Genomic DNA, 18228 nt, shown 5'->3' on the forward strand with positions numbered 1-18228 from the left:
AGAAAAGGGAGAGAGAGAAAGAGAGGTAGAGAAGAGAAAAGATAGAGGAGAAGAGAAGAAAGAGGTGAGAAGAGAGAGGACAGGTGTATCCATAGGGCAATAGTAGTTGGTTTACCCAGACTTGGCACACTGTGTGCGTAGCAGAGAATATACAGTAAGTATACAAAAACAAAAGCAAACACCTCAAATTCCACCTAGATTCTGTCTAGGAAAGCCGAGTGTTGAGATGCATATCATGGTGGTTCAAAGTGGGAGGATGACGCATCCAGGGATGTCCAGAGTTTTTTGTTCGAGGGCTTCCAAGTGGCTGACTGTAGTGCTTCATTGATCGCTCCAAAGGCCCATGAACTCATAGCCATTATATAGCTCACGGTTCTACATAGTGTGGGCGGGACTAATGGGGATGGGGTTGAGATGAGCTTTATAGTAATGCTAGGGAATCTACTAAGTAGGGAGGACTGTTTTCTTTTATTGCGGTTTGATTCTTCATCCTTTCTCAGTTATTGCAAGGGTGGAATGCCGATATGTATTGTAGATTTTACTTTGTGGGACCCTGCATTATATGTTTGTAATGGTTACTCGGCTGGGATTATTAGGGAATAGTTTTTGACACACAGTAACTTATGGAGACAAAGAAAAACTAATAAAGTTTTGTTTACAAAAAAGAAATCAAACATAAGCAAGGAGACGGGAGAAGAGAACGGCGATGAAAACCAGACATAGTGAAATATGGGAAGAATTGTGTATGCCTTTTAATAAGCAACATACATAGGGCCGTCCACCTCTGGGTGCTCTGTTCCAAACGTGCAAAGACAGACACAAAGAGACAAGTGCAGAGATACCACTGTGATTGTATTGCACTTTTAATAGTGCATGACGATGTAAGTCATTTACTGAATATGATGAGCCAACTGGGTATTTACTGTTGTTTCATGATTGAGAAGCACTGTATCAAAATCAAATGCTATAGTTGTGGTACTGGTCACGTTATTAGTCCCTTCTTGCCTAGATGTGATTTTTTTACCAGCTCCAATGGAATCAGGCTCAAGGATATTATCCCAGTTAGCTAGTTTGACTATTGGGCGGTAGCCTTTTAGGTTGCCCAACCCCCCACTGGTCTGACTAGATCTTCAAACTGGACTAATTTATGGAGGAATTGGAAAAAGGTCTTGTGGGACAACCTGGAAAGAGCACTTATGACAACCCCTTTTCTCTCTGACTTCGATTCGTTTGGCCTGCCAAGGATTTTCTTAGTTGGATTGACTCTGCTTTAGAGGCGATGGCTCTGCTGAAAGTATACAAGTCTTTTTAAAGTAAACCTACTGCTCCCTGGTTCTCAGCATAGATTAAAAGGCCGAGGTTGATTTGCCGCAGGCAGAAACGTTAACCGCTCATTACAACGGACCCGTAAGAAAAAAGCAAATAAAGAAAGCTCTACAAGCCTAAAATTTGCAATTTTTTTGGGCCAAATATATATTTTCACACAGAAAATCAGATCGGCAGACAACTCCCCCAAGGACCTTTTTTAAATTGTCAACTTTTTAGTCAATCCTTCATCTCCAAACAGCGGAGTTCCTCACAAGGGTTCTGAAAGAAGTTTGTTTTTTTGGATTTTTTAGAAAGAAAATCTTTAAAATCTACTGGGAGTTTCATTCTTCATGCGATCAGACCACTGCAACCATTGCCCCCGCTTGTCCTTCCGCAGAGGTACAATTGTTGTTTTCGTGTTTTTCGCAGGTCACGGTACCCCCAAGTTAAAAAACGTCTTTGAGCATTAAATCAGCTCCCCGCTAGAGCCCTGTTTTCCCAAAATTCTGCAATTAGACCCTGATATAGTAGCAAAACATCTCACTCTAATCCTCAATCAGATAATTGATGTGGGACAGTTTCCCAGTTTTTGGAAAGAAGCTATTATCACTCCTTTGCTTATGAAACCCAACCTAAACCTTGAGATACCAAAAACTATCGACCAATTTCCTTATTGCCTACACCTACAAAAATACTTGAAAAACATTTGAACCAGCAATTGATGGAGTTCATTGATACATAGGACCTTCTTCCTGCCCAGGCTGGCTTTAGTAGTTGCCATAACACAGAATCCGCACTGATGGTGGCGGCTGACAGTATCGGAGGCTAGGTTGACCTATCAGCTGTCGCTGGTACTGTCTCCCCTGTGCTCTTAATACAGCACATCTTTCAACTTGGTATAACGGGCAAGGTGCCTAACCTACTGTATTCCTTTCTGACTGATAGATCCCAAGTGGTTAGCCTGAGTCTTCTGTGTGGAGTGCCATAGGGCTCCCCATTTAGCCCTAAGTGCAGTCTTGTGCAGACAATACCCAAGCTATTGTATTGCTCATGGATGAGGTTCCTGCTGTGGCAGTTAGGTTCAAGGAATGCATTTTTAGAATTAGCAGTTGGATGAGAGATAACACTCTCAAACTCTACGCAAAAAAGAAAAAAAAACTGACGTGATGTATTGGGAGCACAGCAGACAATTTGTTTGCCAGAATCCTGTGTGGGCCTCTCAGCCCTTGTAGACTCTGCTAAAAACTTGGGGGTCATCTTTGATAATACTTTGTCATTTGAGAAGCAGGTGAATTGCACAGCTTGCATGTGCTTCCATATTATCAGAACTCTGTAAAAACAAATTCCGTTCATCCCAAAACAATTGTGCAAATCGGTGGCCATGGCACTTGTCAAATCTCATCTAGATTACTATAATGCACTTTATGTAAATATTAACCAGGCATCCCTCAACAAACTTCAGGTTGTTCAGAATGCTGCAGCACAACTTACCCTGGACACTCCAAATCATCTTTCGGTAGCCAAAGATTTACAGACCCATCACTGGCTCACAACTTAAATGCATGGTTTTCAAGGTCCTCTCTATGGCCTACAAAGCCCTACTTAATGCTGACCCCCAGGTTCTTCAAATCCACCTTCATATTATATATGCCTGGTGGGCCACTGCACTCTCCATCTAGGAGAGAGGTGGTTGGTCCGAGAATCTGCAGAGCTAGGAAGGGTGGCTGCTCCTTCGCCCATTCTGCTGCTAAACTTTGAAACTCCTTACCCTCTCACATTTCAGGTGCTGAAAGCATCCTCATCTTTCATAAGCATCTTAAAACTTGGCTTTTCTCAATCTAAGTTTTTCACATCTCTGGGACTCCTGGCACTGTTGTGATGATCTCTAAAATGCTTACGCCTTCACACCCTTGGGTAATGTTGCGCTTTATAAATATATCTTATTCATTCATTCATTCCCCAGTGCAGGCCCCTATTGTCTCCTTTCCTGGGAATTATTAGCATGTGTCCCTGAGAGAGCAGAAGACTGTCTCTGGTTCGAGCTCCTTGCGTAACCATTAAGGGCATAAGAGTCTGAAGGTTACAAAGTGGCAGCTTTGTTGAAGTTGCACACTGCAACATGTTACATTAACTTCGACTTGAGAATCAAGTTGGGCTTAATGTAACAAGTTGTTTGATACCTTGGAGTATCAAATATGGTTGCACTGTTCAGAGTTATCTCAGGGGTCAGAGTGTAACACTCGTACTCGCCAATAGGCCGACCCAGTTTTTTAACAAAGTAACTATACTTTGCGTTTTTAATGCCATAACACGTACAATACATTTTCTGCCCATGAAATATGCTGCACCCTGCCTTAGAGCTCGGTAAGCATGCCATAGGGGTGACTTACACATATTGCAGAGAGAGGTTTGGCTTTGCCATTGCTTTAAATGGCAACATTAGGCTAGCAGCTCTTCCAGCCTGCAGTGACAGACTGGGAGACTCGTTTCACCAGTGTCACACCCAGGTGGCACAACCAGTGCTGCAATCCCAGGGTGACCCTCTAACTTACATGCCCTGGGTACCATATACAAGGGACTTGCAGTTAAGTTAACTTATGCTAATTGGGTATAAGCCAATGTACCATACATGTTTTCGGGTCAGGGCACAGGCACTGAGGTGGTGAGCAGGCCTCAGTGCACTCTCACGGTCGAAAACATGGGGGTGATCATAGAGAAAATACATTTCCTTACATCCCAGTTAAGAGAATGCAGTAGAACCTTCTACACACGGAGACGAGTAGACATCTCTCCCTGAAGGGCAAAGGGAAAAAGAACTGGGCCTTCACTATAGATTGCACTGACAGGGCAAAGTCAGCTTAAAGGACATTTATCATTCTAAAAGACAAGTAGAATTTGGGTGACCCCTCTACCTCAGGGGGACTATTCTGCGGGCTCAATGCATTAAACAGGAAAGGCTTGCATGATCGTTGGGCTCAGTGGGGAAGAGGGAGTTCATTAAGACTGCACAAATGAAAGACACATGACTGCAAAAGGCAAGGCAGTAAGGCTCTCCAGAGCAATGAAGTGAACGTTCTGCCCCAACAACTCCCCTTACAACTATGTTAGAAATGCAGAGACGTATTGATAAGACAGGGCATACATTTACTCTTAATGCTTTTGTCTGATGTTGGCCAACTTCACTTCAGCCATGAATGGGAGAGCCCTAAGCTGGAGAGAAAAAGTGTGACTAAGGGGTATGGAATAGTGTATGGCTACTGAAAAGTGGCAGACCAAAAAGTTAGAAAAAATGAGGGACCCATTGTATGGTGTATCTAGAATGTGTTGATGTTTATGTACATACTACTAAGCATCATGGGTCTACCCTGAGATTGTGAAGAAAAAAAAGACATCTGGCTTGAACTGAGCCTAAAGAAAGGTGATTTGATAGGGTTCTGGCGGTCACTAGACGATCCCACAATATCTTTAACTTGCTCCTATCTTGGTTGCGGTGCTCTAAAAGGTGGGGAGATTCACCTATCTCCCCAATGTTTCGATCAAAGTGCACAAAACTCCAGCCTCAAGCACATGCCACAATATGTGTTGTGTGGCCAAGGGGCGTGTCCCCACTACTTCCTCAGGGCTGTCCGGCCAATATAGTGTAAGCCCTGGAATTACTCATTGTTCCCGGTTGTACTTCTGTCCCACATGAAAGAATAAACAAATCGTCCACAAGCGTAACCACTCTCTCTTACTTTAATCCTTCCTTTGAGTCTCACGAAATCTGTACTTTTAAAATAATGCAAGGTGTCCCCTGTATCAAGAGACGTCCTCCCTGCACAGGACTATCTATCCCTCAATGGTGCATGAGGTAGTACGCTCTAACCTCAGCATTCTGGCTTGAAATGACTGGTCTGTACATGTTGGTGGCAAGTGATGAAAGCTAATGCAGATACGGGGACAGGCATTCATTGATGGAGTACATTTAAACCACTAACTGCAGAATAAAAAAGTAATCACTGCAATCACTAATTGAGTCAAGGCATTATTTCCACTTATTCAACCTTTAACGTCAATAAGGGGACTTGGCGATTTTATATAACATTATTAAACCCATGTTCATGGGACTTTGCTTCTTCGGGATAATAACCAAGCCCTAGTTATTACAGGTGGTGTAAGATGCCATTTCTCAGGAATTCTGTAATTGCCAGCTGAATTACTCCAATGCTGAAGACGTACCTCAAAAGAAACAAGCATTTGCAATGCAACAAGTCTTGCATTCACACATTTTTGAGCTATTGGCATTGTAAATGACAATGCCTTCTATTTATGTTTTGGGTTTTAAAACATAAATACAAGGCATTGTTATTTACTATACTGATAGCTTAAAAAATGCAATTAATCTCACTAGCTATAACAGAAAGTGCACTTTAAATAGACCAGGTCAAAGAGCAAACACCCCGACTGGCGCAGATGAAAGCACCTCAAAATACTGAACGGACAGCAACTTCACCTGAAAGCGGACAGCAACTTCACCTGAAAGCAGACATCATCTCGACCCTACCTTTTCTCGATTGTTGTGCATATTTATGGGGAAAGGAAAGCAGCCTGCCCAACTGAAGGAGGCAGCGCCGCTTGCGAGCTAGACTGAGTGGTCACATATAGTATGTTCCCTGCTAACACTTGGCCTGGCATTTTTTAGATGATTTATGGACATGTGCAGCTGAGTTGGGGTAGGCGCAGAGCGGTACAATGCCCAGCTCTGTCTGCTTGGGACACGTCTGAGCGCCTGCACCAGACATCTTTGAGAGCCTCACATACGCAAAAAGCCAGTTGAGAGTTTGCACTCCATAAGGGCAGCAAAGGGGCTCCTGTGTGAGGAATACAAGAGTTCTGACGACAACAGAGGCAAAAACAGACAGCTGTACCCTACACGGAGTGTTAAACAAAAATAACAAATCAACATCTGGCTCTACAGTGCAGAGGTGCTGCGCCTCACTAGGCAAAGACTTCATTTAGTTTAACCTTCTGAGCATGAACCACGTCAGTTAAGACAGCTGCGTGCCTCTGAGAATTACACGTATACACACACACGCGCACGTGCGTGCCTCCTAGCGCGTGCATGCTCTTCACATTATTTTATACTTTGTGCCAGACTGGGCGCACCATGGCACAGAGAGCGGGGAACATGCTTCAACATAGGTACCTATTCACTGCCCCATGGTGGGAATTTAAGCACTGCGCCCCCTGGTCAGCTTTACATCAAACACTATATAAATTCTACAGTAAAGGTTGGTTGATTTTAAAACCGGAAACGCTACCGAAAGCGTGCAGCTCCCGCAGGGAGACTGGGACTGAGCACTTGGGCGTTTCAAGAGTCGCCAGAATGTCGTCTGCATACAGACTAATTGTGTGTCTTTCTCCTCCGAAGAGGATGCCAAGGATGTTGGGATTGTCTCTTATCCATTGCGCAAGGGGTTCCACGTAAGGCGTGAAAAGGAGGGGCGACAGCAGGCACCCCTGCCTTGTGCCCCTTTGAATGTCGAAGGGTTGTGAGCTGGTCCCAAGGAGTATTGTATGCTCTGGGGGTGAGCCTCTCGCCATAGGTCCACTAACCCCCTGCTTCTCAGCCAGTCCTTCCCATCTTTAGATATGGCTTCAGTGGAGCCATAGTGCTGGCCCGAACTATCTTTCTCTGGGTCCATAACTAAGTTAAGATCACCTCCCACTAACATCTGCGTATCCTGGGGGCTAATTATCTCAGACAAGGCTGTCTTAAGGAAGAGTTCTTGACCTGAATTGGGGGCGTAGAGGGATCCCACAACCATGGAGGTTCCGCCCATCCACACCTGGTATGCCACCTTATCGCCCACTTTGCCCTCGAAGTGCCTTGCAAACAATATAGCCACCCCGCCTTTTTATCTGTCGTCGAGGAGTAGAATTGCTGGGGAAATGCCCAGGACCTCATTCTGTGCCAGTCTCTGGAAAGTAAGTGCGTTTCTTGTAGTAGACACACCGACGCCCCTGAGTTCTCTAAATAAGATAAAATAGATTGCCTTCTAACTGGATTATTCAAACCCCTTCACATTAAGGGTGATAACCTGAAGCAGTCTCGACCCATCAACCTTTTGAGTATGGACTGCGGTGTCACTGGGAGTCTGCTTTTACCAGTGTTGGGCCTGTGCCCCAGAGTCGATGTACCCTCCAGCAGTGTTGCTGGCCTCCAGATAAGCCTCTTCCCCTGTAGCACACAGGTTCCCCTCCCCCCCCTTCCGAAAACCAATAACCCCCCTCGAACTTTCAAGGCTACAACCTGTCTTTGCTCTGGTTTGCCTGAAGTACGCTGCCCTGTCTCTCGCCTCCTCCTCCACCTTCCGTATGATCCTTTCACCGCCCCTGCCTCCCATGTCCCCCCAATTCCCTCCCTAACCCCAACTGAACTTCCCCAACAGTTTACCGTAGTCCAATGCCTGCCTTAAATAGCCGCGGGCATGTGGTGATGAAAAAACAGGGTGACCGTGTAACCCATCCCGGCCCCTTGCCCCCCCCCCCTCTGCCCCGCCCCCCAGCCAACTATAGTTCGATGCATGTGAGTCCCCATGTGCAGATTTGAGTTTCTCAGGAGATAAGGTGTCCCTTGACACCGCTGCAAGAGCCGATGCAGTTTCATGTGACATAGTTGCGTGGTCCGGCCTCATCTCTGCAGTGGGTGAGCAACTGCGGCCCACTCTCTGCCATCCACCCCCCGAAGATCGTTGCGAAGGGCAAGGGGAAGACTCCGGACTACGATGTGCCAGGCCCTAGACCTCACAGGTCTCTAAAAGAGAACGCATCTGGTGTAATTTGCCATTCCATTTGAAGATCAGTCGAAAGGAGTGGCCCCAGGAATATGGCACTCCTTTGTCCTTCAAGAAGGGTTACTTTCCGGAATGCTTTTCTTTTTTGAAGCGGATGGAGGCCAGGTCCTAAAAGAGGGCTATGGAGTGCCCTTGATATTTGAGGGTTGTTTCAGTCTTGCCTCGCGGAGTATGTGCTCTTTCAGTGGGAAGTCCGGTAAAAAGGCCAGAATGTCTGAAGGGGAGGCCGACGCTAGTCTCCCTATGTCCACCCTGTGAGCTCAATCAATACGGACCTCAAATTCCGAGGCTTCGCCCAGAATCTCCCTGAAAAGGCCTTGGAGGTATTTGGCGACGTACGCCCCTTCTTCTTTTAGTGGGACCCCTCGAACGGGATGTTGTTGCGTTGTGACAGATTTTCGAGGTCCTCTGCATGCGCCTGTAGGTCCACCTGCTGACCTTTGAGGTGGATGATTTCCTGTTGCAAGTGTTCTACCTCCTCATTTTTCGAGTGTTCGCCGTCCTCTATGGCAGCTACACGCTCCCCTAGATCGTCGACGTCGCAGTGTATCTCTCTCACTCCACCTGCTACCACTTATTTAAGTGTTTGAAAGTCTTCCCGGAGAGTGTTGAAAAGTGTTTCCAGAAATGCCCGGGTGATTGGCACTTCCCCCTTGTTCTGCTGGTGGTGGTTTAGAAACCGGGGTAGTGTGACCCACCCATCCCCTGCTGTGGAGCCCTTAGTAAGCATTTCTTTTAGTGACCGCTCCCCTTTCTTCCTCATTCTGGCTATTGTTGGACGCCCCGTATGTTTGTCCAGAGCCTCCGTTTCTTGTCCGCAATGGAGCCACCAGGGAACCCCTCCAGGTACAATGGGTGGAAAATGGCCGCTGACCTCACTCCCACTCTTGCCTTGCGGGGCCTCTTCTTCGTCCCGGACCTCGGTGGATGTGTGACTTGCTTCCAGGGCTTCTATGTGAGCGCCAGGTACCTTGTGCCTCATCGCAATGCTTAGCTAGTCCTGAGGAAGCGTTTGAGTGTCCGCTCTGTGGCACTTTCTCTAAAGGCTGCAGTGTGTCTCGTGTGAGGTTCGAGGAGAAGGTCAGCGGGCCAAACCCTTTCTTGTGGGGATCTCTCTCGTTAGCCAACCATGGCACTTCCGCTCCGTTTGAACTCCATGGTCCCAGGTAGCTCGTAGGGCAGCGGTATGAAGGTATAGGATAGCCCTCACCACTACCGGACCCTCACGCCTTGCGGCCTCCGGGTGTACAGTATTGTGCGCGACACCCCCATGGCGCCGCTTGATGTCTGCCTAGGCGGGTCCGTGAACCCTACCTCAGATTGCTGATTAGATGCGGGCCCTTTTCGCCCGTCTTTAGCGTGCTATCTTCCCTGTAGGGGGCTGCTGAAAGTCGTGATATGTGGCCCCCAGTTCTAGCACCACCTTCGTTGCTACAGATCGTGGCCTCAGTGGCGGCGTCCTCGCAGACTGGCACCTGGCCTTGGGCGCTGTCTGCCGCTGCGGGGTTGGACCCTGCTGTTCGGCCCCTGTGAGCCTGCTTCCAGGATGCTAGACCCGGGGCCGGCAGCTCACCTCTTTGCTAAGACCCACCAAAGGATGCTGCTATGCTATGCATTGGGGCCTACCAGCCCGCCCCTGCTGTCCACTTTAGACGCGCTCTGTCCAGCGCACCGGTAGTAAATCCTCCTGTGGTTGGCTTCAGGGCGCGGTGCTAGCGGCTTAGTTTGCGGCGTGAGTGATGGACAGTTTTAGTTCCAGCCGCCGTACTCCTTACGTCCCCAGAAGCTGGCACTATGCAGCGCTACTCGCCACTGATGACACTGGTACCAGGCCCAATCCTGCGGAGGCCTACCAGCTGCACGCTTGAGTTTTGCGCTGGCGCCAAAGGGGAGAGTTTCTGGCTCACGCACGCCGCTTCTTTGCGCCCCTGGGACTGGCTCTCACCCGCAGTCTTGGAGGTTGTCTGCAGGGGTAGCTGTCTCTGACTTGGCGGTCCCACTGCCGGTCCCAAGCGAAGGTTGTGGCTTCACTTTGTGATTTGACCAGGCAGCTTTACTCTGGTCGACACGAGTTCGGGTACGCCTACAAGCCCAGTCCTTGATTTTCGCGCTGCTGGGCCCTTGGCTCCTCTATGCACCACTCTTGCCGGCCGGCTCACACCCCCTTCGCCACAGGCTCCCACTCACTGTCAACGAGGGCGCCACTCGAGGAGCCCGCCTCTGATCCCACTGTGCCTCTGCAGCTCAGGAGCCTGGTATTGCTTGTCCGCCCCCTCGCTCCGCTGGGCGCCATTTTCGCCGAGAGCGCCTGGTCGCATTGACGGTCGCCTTGAAGCTCACTGGCTCGTAAATTGATCTCTGTGATGGTGCTGCGTCCCCACAAGCCGTGCCACCGTGTATAGGGCACAACTGGGGACGTTGCTGGTGACTTGACTAGGGGAAGGAGCCCGCGACGTGGAGCCTCTGGATTCTGTGTCCGTTCAGGTCACCATCTTGGCCACCCCCCGTAATGATTATTTTAAAATACCTCCCTGATGCGTTGCAACGAGAGGCCTTAAAGTAACTTCAACCATCTCCCGTGAAGAGATCTGGCTGTGAGCGGGTCAATATCATTCCAGGGAGGAGAGAGCGGGTAGGGTAAGACGAGTGTGGGAGCGAGAGTGCAGGGAAGTAAGACAACGACAGCAAAGCCGGGCGTGCGCTGATAGAGCTGAGCTTTGTAAACTCTACCTGAATCTCGATGAGAGTCAAACAACGCTGAAACATGATCCCGCCACTACACGCCCCCTATAGATAAGAAAGTGCTTTGCGACAGCCGCTAACAAGACTATCCTGTCCGGATGGGCAGGAAAAAAAGGGTAAAGGGCGGCAAAAAATAAAACAAATTTCCAATGGCAGGCCACAGTTTAGCATAAACGGTGACGCCAGCCAATGACAAAGAGGGGCGGGGCTTCAAGTCCCTTTCTGAAATCTCTTTATGAACAATATGTCTCGCTGAGCGAGCAGCGCATGCGTGTTGCAATGCTCTGCGAGAACTAAAAATGTATTTTGGTAACAATCTTTCTGAGAAATACTCTATCTAGCTGCAGGTTCCTCACCTGTTGAATAATGTCAGGTGGATCCAGAAATATCAAAGCTCTTACAGGGCAACAACTCCACATTGTTGCCAAGTCCATATATAAACTTTGTCTGCCTGACCATCCATCAACATGTGGGACTAGTTAAGATTCTGCAGAAAGAAAGCATCTACCAGAAATATCAATACCAAAGGAATTTAAATGTTTCCTCTGCTGGATACTTCTACTGGCATGTTCTTCATCTGTTGAATAGATTCCCAAGCAGTACCTCATGGAGGCATATCAATGGATGATTAGATAAGCAAATCTTGCAGCACCGACTTCTAAACAAGCTTGTTCCTATGCTCCTCTGAATGCAAGCAATAGTGCCGATCGAAGGTCTTCAAGGATGCCCACGTTGCTGCCTTGCAGATCTCCACTATACGAACACCTCTAGCAAGAGCTGAAGACAAAGACTTGGCCTGGTCAAATGAGCCCTGATCCCCTCAGACAGTCCCTTTTTTAGCAAGGGCCCAGCACATTTTGATTCAACAGGATGGCAGCTTTCCATTTCTATTGCCAGAGTACCCAACCAAGAGCTGATCACCCTCTCTGAAGTCTCAAGTGCAATCCGCATGAAAACGGAATGCTTTGCTGGGATACAGGCGAGCAATGCAGCTGCTCTTCCTCATTTGTGGAATTGGGTGGAGGACAGAAAGATGGCAAGGTGAGGGACTGACCAAGGTGATAGGGTGTAACTATCCTGGTGAGCAAAGCAGCTCTGTTTCCTAAGACTAGTTTGGTAGGGAAATAATTACTGAATGGGGGCAGACACACAGAGCCTGCAGATCAACGGTCTGTCTGGCTGACGTATCATAACCAAAAAGACTGTTTTAATGGTCAACAAATACAAGTGACACTATGAAGGGACAAACATAGAGGCCCCATCGAAAAAGTGAGAACAAGATTGAGCTCCCATTACAGCATGACAAAGGGAGGAGGAGGATACAGATTCATTAATCCTTGCAGGAACCTCATCACAATCGGGGTGGACATGAACAGGGTAGGCTGGTCTGGGAGACAGAAGAATACGGACAAAACCACCAAATAACCCTGGACTATACCCACTGAACACCCTACCTGGGCTAGAGAGAGCACAAACCTGTGGATATCTGGCAACCGGGCCCACTAGGGATCAACGTTGTCTGGACACCACAAATCAAAGTTATTCCCTCACTCACAATAGACATACTTTGTGAACAGACAAAGAGCCGACAAAATAACAAACAGCACTTCAGGAGGCAGGTGAAAGGAGCTTAAATGTCCCTGTTCTATCTCCAGACATGAAGGTGGAGGCCCTAATTATTGGGTTGCAAACCTTTTGGGTGCCACACCATTCTCGGCCAGTCCAAGAGTGACTTGGGCTGGTCTTGACAAATAGCTAAGGAAAGAAAAAGTTTCGCCTCAACTGAAACATGCCATCCCCCAGCCCCCCCTCACCCCCTCCCCCCCCCCCCCGGCCCCACCCCTCAGGCTTCCCTGAATGGACACTGTAGGGTGCAGAACTACTGAAGCTGCACATTTTCCAAGAAGGCACAATAACAAGTTCACGTGAAGAGTGGCCCAAAGGGCGAACATATCCATGACTACCTCTGGTAGGAGTTGCCACTCATACTAAGAAAGATAACACTGGCTCAGGCTGTCGGCTCTGATATTCAGACACCTTGCCAGGAGACTGGCAGTCAACAAGATTCCTTGAGGGTGGGAGCAAGACCACAGCCTCAATGTCTTGAGGCAATGGAGTGGTCTACATACCAAATCATGGTCGTATTGTTCATCAAGATCTGGACGGACCGACCTCGAGTGAAAGAAGGCCTTGAATGCCTGTCGAATTTTTAGCAGCCCTAGGAAGTTGAGAAGCTGTCAACTGTAGCTGGCGCAACACCATCTCTGATGATCTAGCCTTGATCCACCAGTCGTCCAGGTATGGAATACTGGGATTCCCAATGGTAAATACCGGAGGTGCCGATGACAAGCCGAATGGGAGTGCCGCAAATTTGTAGAAGGTGGACCGCACCACAAAACACAGGTACTTCTGATGTGACCATTGGATCAGAACATGAAAGTACGTATCCTGAAAATAGAATGACACCAACCAGTCTCCCATTTCCAAGGCCAACAGGGCCTGAGTTCAGGAACCTGAAGTGTAGTTTTAGAAACAAGCAGTTATCTTTCTTAGGAACAAAGAAGTATCTATTGCAAGCAGCACCCTTAACTAATTTCATCCTCCGTTCAAGAGTAGTGTTGCTACCTCCAGCAGTAAGATGGGTAGGTGAACTTCAGGAAGGAAGGTTGGTAGCATGAGTGGAGTTGCCTGATAGAGAGTAGGGCATACCCCTTTTCTATGAAGTTAATTACCCACTGGTCCGAAGTAATGGCCTTCCAGGACCCTAGAAAGGAGGACACCCATCTTTGGGCCGGCTTCTGGTGCTCTGAAAGAAGCACACAAGGGTTTATTTCCTGGTTGGGAAAGGAGGATGACAAGGTAATTGGGTGCTGTAATCCTCTTCCTTTTATTTTGCCTTTGCACAATGAGAGGAATTTGAGGCAGCTACTGATGCGGACATGGAGCCTGTCCCTGGTGAAAATTGAAACCCCTGAGAAAGGCTTATAAAAGGAGAAAAATTTCTGTACTCCCTTTAAGACTGATGAAGTAGACCCAGGAACCTAGACATCACCCTGTTGCATTGCACCATTCTAGAGCAGATTTGGCTTTACTGTTAAACAGGCAAGAACTATTGAAAAGTAGGTCCATAAGGCTGGCCTGCACATCAGAGATAAACCACAGCATGGTTAGTAAAGCATGTTGGTATACTCTAAATGCGACACCATGGTGCAAGTTACTGATTCAGCAGTGCCCATCCCAGAATTAATTATATGCAGGAAGGCATCCTGCCCATCCTGAAGAAGTTCAGAAAAATGACCCATGATGTCTATCAAATGAGCTATGTTCCACAAAGCATATGTATATGTGATGAAAAGGAACAATATGTGTAAATGATATGAGAGCCATGCTGCCAGCCAGAAAGATTTTCTTTCCCTATGCTTCTAAGCACTTGGATTCCCTGTCAGAGGGAGGAGTAGTAGGTAAGGTTATGGACACCCGATTTGATGAGCGAGATACCTGAACACCCAACGCTCCAGCAATGGATGGGCCAACAGGAAGTAAGGCTCACCAAGTGCAGGCCAAAACAGTCTCACCACCAAACTATTTACAACAGGGGAGGAAGACTTTCTCTAAGGCAGCAGGCTCTGCTTCTAGCAGAGCCACATTAAAAGGAAAGAGTGGTTCAGACAAGGGGCGAAAGCTACAGAATCTCCGTTTAGACATTGGTCTTCAAACTTAATATATGAGAGGGTACGTTTTAACACCTCCACAGCCTGGACCAGTCTGATTGTGCTCTTTTTGCACAAACCTTCTCAAAAGAGGAGTATGAGATATTGAGCCACTCTGCGCTTGAACATATCAGTGTGAATAGTAAACCACTGACCTCCAGAGTAGGAATGCTGCAATGTACAGGATTGTATAATGACCGTGCACTCAAGGCTTTAAAATATTATTAACACATAGCAGTGCGTGGCATTAAGTAATTGAAAATCTTTCTTATACCTAAAAAAATGCAAAATATAGGTTACTCATGGTTGTGACTCATCTAAGACCTACTTCCCCCACACTTGTGGTATGTCTGAGGTCAGCATTTTAGAGTATTGAAGCACATTAGTGCACAGAAAATAATGGTTGCTTTTTAAGCCCAAAAGCCCACCTCCACACTTCTTAAGCCCAAAAGCCCCCCTCCACACATAACCCATTTCTTCTCCCTCCCCGCTCATCACACCAAGTGAGTCTGCAAGCTTCTTTCCTCAGCCTTTTCTCGTTTTATCACAGCATTACACATAAGGGGAGCAGGGTTATTAGAGAGATGGGGGGGGGGGAGGCTTCGGACTAACAGAACAATAGGAACCAATGTAGAGTAATTTGTACTTATTTCTACACCTAATTTCACCTTTGTCAATAGTCATTAGAACCTTTTGGTATACAGTCAGGGCAATTAACCCTTAGCTGGTAAAAATACCTCAGGGTATTGATATGTTTCCACCTTGTGGAAATATTTAGAATATGCATACAAGAATCACAAGTTAACCAAAATTAATTGCCTACCTCTTCATATTCTGAACCGCTTTCCTCACTGTCTGACCTGGGAGCAACTTCATACCTGTAAGTGGAAAACCAACAAAATTTTAACCACAACACATATTTGGATAAATTCTGAAATGGACCAATGTAGCATATTACTTGTTATGCATCCACAATTTTAGAAGTAAGGATGTAGAAAAACATGTTCAAATAATAATGTTCATCAAAGTAGGCCAAATGCGGTTTTTCAGGGCAGAATCTTTTATTTTTTTTGAGAAAGCGCTTGCAGAAGAGACCAAATTTAAGGCTAATGTGTTTTCTTTTCGGCCCAGAAATGAGAAATATAATATAGTCTGAGCTAGCAAGGATATTATAGTGTGCACAAAAGGTACAGAAACCACCTTCCCCAACCTACTCATAGGATTTTTCTAATACTTTAAGCAAATATAGATTTTTGATTCCTGGTCAAAAATGATTACCAGTAAAGGAATCAACGTTGTTATCCCGCATTATTTTTCCCTGCAGGGAATCACAACGTGGTTGTTACAACGACCGTGTTGTGATTCTGCATAATATTACTCCGCAAGTCGGAACAACGACTTGCGGAGGGGAGGGTGGGGGTGGCGCTGGATGTTGGAACAGTTTAATTTACTATTCCAACTCCAGTCTGAGCGGACACTAGGGAAGGTGTTGGATTTTAAATCCAACAACCTATTCCCCCCCCTAACCCCCCCCATCCACATGTCGTTGTTTCGACTTGCGGAATAATGGTATGCGGAATCACAACGCACTCGTTGTAACAACCGCGTTGTGATTCCCTGCGGGGAAAAGGTTTTGTGGTAAACGTTGTTCACCCCTTCAAAGAGGTCAGTGAGAAACCTCTGTGGGTTCCCTAGAAGCCCGTATGGAACTGAAAGCTGCAGATCAAACACTGCCCCACTAATTAGCACTAGTCAGCTCCAACTAAGAAGGCTGGCATCTGGCCACTATCTTCAATACTGACAACTTTTTATAGCCATGACCGCCCCCCACCCCACATAAACACTCAATACATTTTTGGGTAAAAGAGGCAAGTCAAGATCACATCCTGTGATAGAGAAGCTGTGTGGTACGGAAGGAGAAGTGTCTGTACTGCAAAAGTAAAGATTAGAAGAACACAGAAGAATGCTATACTTTAAACACAGATACCTTTAAAGGAATGACGGTTTCATGTGCCATCACAGATCATTTTGAACCCCACCCAAACATGAAACAATCACAATATGTGGATAACTAACTACAACCGATTAACACACACACAAACACACACAATTGGTACTGTTTCCCCCATGTGTGTTTGTTTCCTTTGTATCAATTCATTTCTTTGTCAGCACTCAGATGGCTGGACTCTGTCCCACAACATCTGAGAGTGTACAGTACTCAGACGACTGCCTCATTATCTTTGTAATTACGAAATTCAAAACAAACACTGGGTTTTTGGGTTTGCCATGGCACTCATTTAAGTTGCATACAAGACACATTTTGAAGAGATAATGAATTAGACAAACATATAGGCTTTTCATTTTTGTAGGCATTATAACACAACAGAATGCAATATGAGAGTCACCATTTTAGTTGATAGCAATGCACACCATTACCTTAAACAGGTCATCACCAACTGGAAATGAACATATACACAATGACAGCTATTGAGGATTCCCCAGCCCAAACAACATTCCTTAGAGGCTTGACCTAAGCACCTGAAATTAGTTTGATGTTTAATTAGGGGGGGGGGGGGGGGGGGGGGTGATAAGATTCAGGACTGGGTTTGGGCTCAGGTCATGCCTATTGTTTAGGCCAGGCCACCATCAGAAACTCTGGGATTTCAGACATGTCTCAGATGAGATCTCCAGTTCTGTAGTAGGGGTATCTCTGTTATAGTCATAATCTAGTGACTAGTCCCACCCATGTGCGTGGACCCCGGCAATCAAAAATAATCTCTTAAATTGTCAAATCATGCAGAAACTGCAAAGACACTTAAGAGAGAATTTAAAGACAAATAATGCAGCCTATATCCACAGGCTACACTGTCCAGTACTTCAACTAGAAATTCCACCAAACAAAACCACACACAATACAGCCTGCCCAGTTTCTTCCATAGAGAAACTTGCCTCTACCAGTAAAAGACTCTGGAATGATAGAGAGGAAGGCATGGGCAGACAAGTCCCATAGGCTGCCATTATGTGGCTTAAATAGGATACTGTGCCTTTAAGAGAACTTTCCAGAACTTTCTCCCAGTATCCCAGAATGCACAGCAGGTCCCTTTTACTTTCAGTTCTTTTTGAAGGCGTAGCACGCCAGACCTGTAGCATTCCTTACTTGAATATTTTTCTCCACCGGGGAGGAGGGCGGGCGCTTAGGACTATAACAGAGATACCCCTACTACAGAACTGGAGTTACAGGACGGAAACTACTCCTTTTGTAGTAGGGGTTCTCTGTGTATAGTCATTATCTAGTGAATAGAATGGCAAGCCCATCCCCACACCAAAGCGGCGGTGGAGAGAAGAAAATTAACACCACTATTGTGCTAACAAATTCCGCAGCGAAGCCTGCCCAACCTGAGCATCTGCCCTGGCATCAGTGTCCAGACAGTAATGCTTAGCAAAGGTATGAACCGACTTCGAAGTGGCCGCATTGCAGATCTCCGCAATCGGAACATTACGGAGCAAAGCTGTCGTGGCAGCTTTTCCCCTGGTGGAATGAGCCTTAGGTTTACCCCCTAAGGTCTTCTTAGCTTTTTGGTAACACAACTGTATGCAGGACACAATCCACCTAGAGATGGACTGCTTAGAGG

The 18228-nt window shown here is 46.8% G+C and overlaps 1 protein-coding gene across 4 annotated transcripts in view; it reads right to left on the bottom strand.

Moving 5' to 3' along the window:
* SMARCA2 (SWI/SNF related BAF chromatin remodeling complex subunit ATPase 2) overlaps window positions 1–18228 on the bottom strand; it is a 1892118-nt gene that overhangs the window by 1385585 nt on the left and 488305 nt on the right. For all 4 annotated transcript variants that reach the window (XM_086961220.1, XM_086961218.1, XM_086961217.1 and 1 more), the window contains exon 13: window positions 15420–15474. In XM_086961220.1, the coding sequence (XP_086817346.1) occupies window positions 15420–15474 (55 nt within the window). The remainder of the gene's footprint in view (window positions 1–15419; window positions 15475–18228) is intronic.

Source organism: Lissotriton vulgaris, chromosome 3_1 (genome assembly GCF_964263255.1).
Source record: "Lissotriton vulgaris chromosome 3_1, aLisVul1.2, whole genome shotgun sequence".
NCBI lineage: Eukaryota > Metazoa > Chordata > Amphibia > Caudata > Salamandridae > Lissotriton > Lissotriton vulgaris.